The sequence below is a fragment of the Monopterus albus genome, unplaced genomic scaffold (assembly GCF_001952655.1).
Source record: "Monopterus albus unplaced genomic scaffold, M_albus_1.0 scaffold1.1, whole genome shotgun sequence".
NCBI classification, from domain to species: domain Eukaryota; kingdom Metazoa; phylum Chordata; class Actinopteri; order Synbranchiformes; family Synbranchidae; genus Monopterus; species Monopterus albus.
Window position 1 is genome coordinate 2,110,940 of NW_018127881.1, and position 6,427 is coordinate 2,117,366.

The following is a 6,427-nucleotide window of genomic DNA, read 5'->3' on the forward strand; positions in this document are numbered from 1 at the left end:
GGGTCTGAATACTTTCCGTACCCACTGTAACTGCTGGCTATGTATACCATAAGAGCACCCTATTTATAAAGGTTGTCTTGTGTTTAAGTGGTCCTTTTGTGACTGTCGTTGGCTTTTGTGGAACCATATTGTTAATTAATGTCATTGTTTAATCTGCTGTCAGTCTGCTGATGCTCTGTCTTCCACAGAAACATGACATGCATGTAGCTGAGGCCTAACCTAAATCCAGGGGTGACATTTTGTGTATGCAGTGTATATGTAACACGTTTCTTGAATGTTTACATGAGCTTGCAGTCGATGTCGTTTGCACAGCTCTTCCGTAGCCATTTTGTTTTTTGTTTTTTTTTCTCTTCCTGATGGCTCCTCTGTAATCATGCATGGAGAACTTCATTGTGTATAGAGGATTAGTGCATATGAATTATTCACAGTCCACACTTCATATCCCCCATGGTCACTGCTGCTGATTGAAGTTGGAAGTCCTTTAGTTCTTTGTCCTCGCCCCCGAGTATTTCAATGGAGTGTGCTTTAAAAAGATCAGTGTAGGAGGGGATCATCTGCTTCCAACAATGGCTAGCGATTTAGCTTTTGATGGTTTGCAAAAGAGCTGATTAGCAAGCAATGCTATACCGTTTTGCTTGCGATCTGATTTTAATCTCAGCCACTTTGTGATTTTCATCTCAGTCTTGATGTTAAAAAAAAGGATGACTCCCTAGTTTTGAGATCAAGGTTCATTAAAACAAGCTACCAGTCCTCTGATGTGTACTAAAGAAAACCTGGTGTTTAATATATATTTTTTTTCCTGAAGAAAGTTTGAGACTTGCACAGCCACAGGTCAGCTGTATCAGTAAATGGAAAAATGTGGTACATTTAGCCATAAGGATGGCAACTGCCATGGTCTGCAACTCCCAAAACAGAGCTAAAACAGCTAATTAACCTATTAGTCAATGGACAGAAAAATATTTTGAAAATTGAATAATTTATTTGTCATTTTGGGGTTTTGGACTAATAGACATTTAAAAATCTAACATTGAACTCTAGGAAACTGGGCAATTTAAGAATATGGGTAAATTCAGATTTAAAAAAAAATCTAACCAATCAAGAAAAGAATAATCAAGTTATTTAATAATTATTAATGATTTGTTATTGGTTATTAATCAACGATGCAAAAAATTAGTCCAGATAATAACTGACAGGTGTGTTTCCTGGCCCTTCTGTTGGGGTGGCAGTGTCAGTAGGTGGGTTCGAGACTGGGTACGAGAAGAGGGCCACAGGATGGTGTAATACCATGCCCAGTATGCTCATGATTGTGTTTACTGTTATCATCTACCTGTGGTTATATTCATACAAATTCATACAAAGCAGGTTTTATTGCGGCAGAGGAGAAAATCAGCCCGGCCATTTACCAAGGGAGAGTTTCTGAAGAGCTGCATGATGAAAGTGTGTGACGTCTTGTGTCCAGACAAAAAGCAGGTGTCTGTAAATGTGACCCTTAGCAGAAATACGGTTGATGATTTTAAGTTTATTTATTTTGGAATAATATTGTACCCTGTTTCCATTCATATTTATGTTCAAAAAACCTTTTAGTTTTAGTCTGTTCAATAAATGTTTATCCTGTTCAGCCCGCAACCTAAAGTGTGCTTTGAGTTTTGGCCCCCGGTGCAATTTGAGATTTTACTAACTACTTCCACATTGTTATGATAAAGGCATGTATGTATAAGTCAAGATCCAGGGATACACTGTATGTGCCACTTTTTGAGTTATTAATGAAAGTCAGATCTATTTTCAGTGTTGTGAAATTGATTTTCAACTCCTTTGGCTCTTTCCAGTCATAGCAAACGGCTGTGACTCATGTTGTATTTGTATCTTTGTCAGAGCAACAGATCAATTGTTCCAGTGCTTGTTGGGTTTTAAATAATTTAGGGATCTTTCTTTTTTGTCATTTAATTTCTCATGGTTCTTTTATCTGTTTTTGCATGTTCGCAGTACATGAGTTGTGTGCTGAAGGACTGGGAGCATGTCTGGGGTAGGGAGGTTTATTTTAATTATTGGTTTTACTTTATTCATTGATGGAGATGTAGTTGATTGTATAATGTCAGCGGAAGCTCTAAGAGTAATACATGGCTTGTTTTGTAACTGCCCAGTGAGAGTCATGTTCAAGGAAAAGTATTTCTCCATGAGTTGAGAAAATATATTCCATTGTAAAATCCATCATGTGTTAGCAGACAAAGTATCTGAAACCAGCTACAACTAAACCTTGGTGAGGGAGTCTCACTATGTAGTAACCTATCTGGCTAACCCAAATGACTTTATGCCACAGTGTGCGCCAGTGACTCGAAGCCGCCGTGTCCCTTAAAGGGCTATTCCAGTGGTTTTCAACATTTCCTTTCCACTTCCCTCAGCTGTTTTGTCATTAATCAGAAACCCGATGATGTATTGCTGTTTTACAATACAGCAAATGAGTGTGTGATTAAAAATCTGACATCAGGGTGTGTTTTGGCATATTGAGGCCAGACTGTAATTTGGAGGAATTTCTGCCAGATGTGTCATCTTCTCTTCAGTCCCCCCCCCCCCCCCCCCCCCCTATAACACCCCAAAGCGGTGGTTCATGTTAGAGAGGGGTCACATACTCCTCACCTCCACCCAGAGCGGCTCCACTAATGGGTGTTTCCTCTATTGTTGTGCTGCGTCTTTTCCATAACTTCCAGGAATGACTAGAATCCTTCCTTTCTGCAGTGGAAAAACTCAGACTAGACTGAGAAAATCCTTTGTTTTGCTTGAAAACCAAGTTACTTTGAGCAGAAGTTTTTTGTTTTGTTTCATCCCTTTTTAAACTTTCTTTTTTTTAATACACCTTTCTCATTTTGTGTGTCCCATTTTTTTTTCTTTTCCCTCTCTGTCCACTGCAGACTGTTGGGCTGTCCAGTGAAGCAATCCTGCCATGCGTGAATACAAGCTCGTGGTGTTAGGCTCTGGAGGTGTGGGCAAATCCGCTCTGGTGAGTATCCAGTCCCTCCTGATCCCCTTCCTGCCTTCCTATGTCTCTGACACATCTGTAGTGTGTTTGACTCTCGCTTATCGGTGAAGCAGCAAGACATGTGGCTGTCTTTTGGAGGAAACTGGTAAAAGAAGACCAGTCAGAGGAGCACATGTGAAGTTGTCCCCTTCCTAAATTTCTATTTTAACTAAATTTGGTAATAAGTTTCTGTTTCCTGACATGTACATGACCCGAAGAAGTTATCAGGTGAATTCTGTCTGCCCCTAATGTAAACTTACCACTAAGCACAGTCATTTATATAGCACAGCACATATGTTTTGTCTGCATATAGTCACAGATGCCAATAAAATGAATGTACTCTGCTTTAGTTGAACTCTCTCTGCATCTTGTCTGTGTCCTACGATGTTCATTAACGTCCTGACTCCAGATGTCCTGTCAGGTTGTTGTAATGAAAGTTGGTGAACCCAGTGTGACTCAAAGCACAACTAGGAGATGTGGCCCTTTGGCCATATTTGTCACATTTTGTACTTGTGCCCTGAAGGTCACATTGATCTGATGTTGCCTTGCTCTGTCTCTTTTCTTACAGACAGTTCAGTTTGTACAGGGAATCTTTGTGGAAAAATATGACCCTACAATAGAAGACTCGTACAGAAAGGTAAGTATCCCACGAGGAGGGGAATGTGAGGCAGGGAGTACTGGTTGGGAGTGAGCTGATTGTTGGCAGCTACTCTTCATGTTAATGTCATGATATTGTACTCCTGTTTTGTCATGTCACAGCCTTCTTTCTACTTCAGTTTTTCTTTCTTACCATTTATGTCTTCATGTTGCTTGTCTCTCTCTGCCTTTGATAGTGTGCTCTATTTTAAACAGAATATTATGCAACTTGAAATTACTTGACCTTAGTCCATTTTTCTGTTTTTTTTCTCAACAGCAAGTGGAGGTAGACGGGCAGCAATGTATGCTTGAAATTCTTGACACAGCAGGCACAGTAAGTGAACTTGATGTCAATACCCAGATTTTCTGTGTGAAAGGATTCCTGAGATACACTGTTTAACAGGCTCTCTAGGTAATGGGGAAACTGTCTTCCAGAACAGTAATTTATCGGATGTATTGTAAATATTTTGAGGAAAGGTAAAAATACATATAATGTGGTTTTCTTCAGATAAAGTATCTGAAATCGCACAAACCTGATGCACTAAAATGTTTTCTTCACATTTTGCACTCTTTCAGTGTATGGTGTTTCTTTAATGCATAACTGATAGGACAAGTATGCTGGAAGAGTGAGTAAGGATACACTAGCCGATGCTATAGGAAGGTTGTTAACATGTTGATATCTGTTTCTAGTGGAAACTTGACAGGTGCTGATAGTGTTCACTTCACAGTACTGTGAAAAAGCTGGACCAAGATATCTTAAATAATCATTTGGTCTGTAGAACGTATGCAAATAGTTATTTTAAAAAAAGCTTATTACAGATGCGCAGAGCCTGGGGTGATGTCTCCAGATTGCTTGCTGTAGCCCTGTTTCCACCGGAGGAACGTTCCCTGGGGAGCAGAGCATATGAGCAAAGCGAGCGGGGAGCACAAGCAGGTGGATTTTGGACAGAGCGCAGAGCAGAGGGTGTGTCGACCTATGTCATCTAATACTTTTCAGTCAAAAATCAGCCATTGTGAGCTCAATAATGGAGTTCCTAAAGTACTCTAAAAAGGAAACTGAAAGGTCATACAGATGTACTATGTATTTATATTTAATTAGGCCCATTGATTCATAGAATTTTACCCATGACTTTGTAGTGTGTTCCTTGTTACATCAGCCTAACTGAAATTTGAAATAAATCATTTCTGTTTGGAAAAAAGTAGTTCTTTGGGATGCAAGGTTGCGGTTTAGGCTAAAAGTGAAGTACATGCAGATTTTTTTGCCCCCCTTTTTTGGATTGAGTGGGTATGATTTGAGTGGAACTAGAGCCAGTCTGAGTTGAGCATTGAGCGATAATGAACGGAGTGGCCTGGTGTGGCTTTGAGCAGAGAGGCAGAACGGGCGAAGAGCTCTGTGAGCGAGGAGCAGAAATTCTCACTGCTCCAATCCGCTCATATGCTCTATTTCGGAGCAGGAACCTTGTTTTGGAACATACTGTAGTTCCTCTACCTGCGTTTCCACCGGAGCATCCACGGCCTAAATTTGGTTTTGGAGTGTGGTTCTATCCCTAAAAAAATATAAGTACCTACTTTGTGGGGGTATTGCTCTCTGAAGGTCCAAGAGCTATCAGGGTTGGGCCTGCAGTGCTGCACATCGCTGACTGGTTAAATAAGGGCTCTATGGTGTGAGCATTTCATTAGCATATGCAAGTAAAAATATTCAAAAAAACAGTTTGCTCTAATGTGAAAAATGATTTGGGCACACTGATGCAACGGACTTCAAGTTCCTTGGGTTCTCTGTTTGTGAGGAGCATTTTATCAGTAGGCCTATATGAGTGAGATTAGTAGATTGAACAGCATGGTTTTGGTGTTTATGGGGTGGCTTCTCCTGGGGTTAGATGCATAAAACTTGGTGTAGATCAATGACTGAAACTGTGTATGCATTAAGAAAGAAGTGAGCTTATGCGTTGTTTCATCAGATTTGCAGTATAAAGCCTGATTCTGCTTTATAAATCTCCACTTATAGTGGAATTGGGTGTATGTGTGTGAGCTTCTTTTCCACTACCACCTTCAGCCATAAATGCATGTAGACATCCCTTTAATCAGTCATTTGCATATGGAAGTGTTCTCTGAACCATAGACACGGCAATGAAAGCGTTGCTAAAGAAGAAGCACTATTTCAGTCCCGTATTAGACACGGCAATGAAAGCATTGCTAAAGAAGAAGCACTATTTCAGTCAGTGTGAGTGTGAGACTGAGAGGTGGAGAAAGGATGATTTATTTGATAGTTTCTGTTCAGGGTTCAGGAACAGAAGAAGAGCTGCTCTGAGGCTATCAGTACTGTCAGTTTGGAGCAGAGGAGTAGTGTATTATAACTTAATCACACACCTGTAAAGACTTATTGCTAGATTAGTGATGTTGCATTTACTCAAACCATGTGTACGTGTGCTCTGAAGTATGCATGAGGTGCACACATTATTCACAGACATGGTGTGTTTTTACATATCGGCATACACATGGGTTTTGTGTGTACACATTGTTTATGCATCTGGCCTCTGGTGTTTGACCGAGGGCAGACCGCAGGCAGAGGCTGTGGAGCAGAGCTTGACATCGGCTCAAGTGAAACATGACTCAGCTTTAACAATTCTATAGCTTGTTACTATATGTGCAATAAAGCCTTAGTGAGTTAAAAAAAAAATGCAGCAGTTAAACAAGCTTTTGCCTGCAGTCAGTCCTCCACCGATGGTATGTGTTAACCATAGTGAGCACCATATGGCATTTATACAACCCTGTTGTTGA

The 6,427-nt window shown here is 40.3% G+C and overlaps 1 protein-coding gene across 3 annotated transcripts in view; it reads left to right on the forward strand.

Annotated features, from left to right (window-relative positions):
* The window catches only part of LOC109959359 (ras-related protein Rap-1A), a 22,494-nt gene that overhangs the window by 5,489 nt on the left and 10,578 nt on the right, over window positions 1–6,427 (forward strand). For all 3 annotated transcript variants that reach the window (XM_020598679.1, XM_020598770.1, XM_020598857.1), the window contains exons 2-4: window positions 2,907–2,995; window positions 3,582–3,650; window positions 3,927–3,983. In XM_020598679.1, coding sequence (XP_020454335.1) covers window positions 2,939–2,995; window positions 3,582–3,650; window positions 3,927–3,983 — 183 coding nt within the window. In that variant the 5' untranslated portion in view covers window positions 2,907–2,938. The remainder of the gene's footprint in view (window positions 1–2,906; window positions 2,996–3,581; window positions 3,651–3,926; window positions 3,984–6,427) is intronic.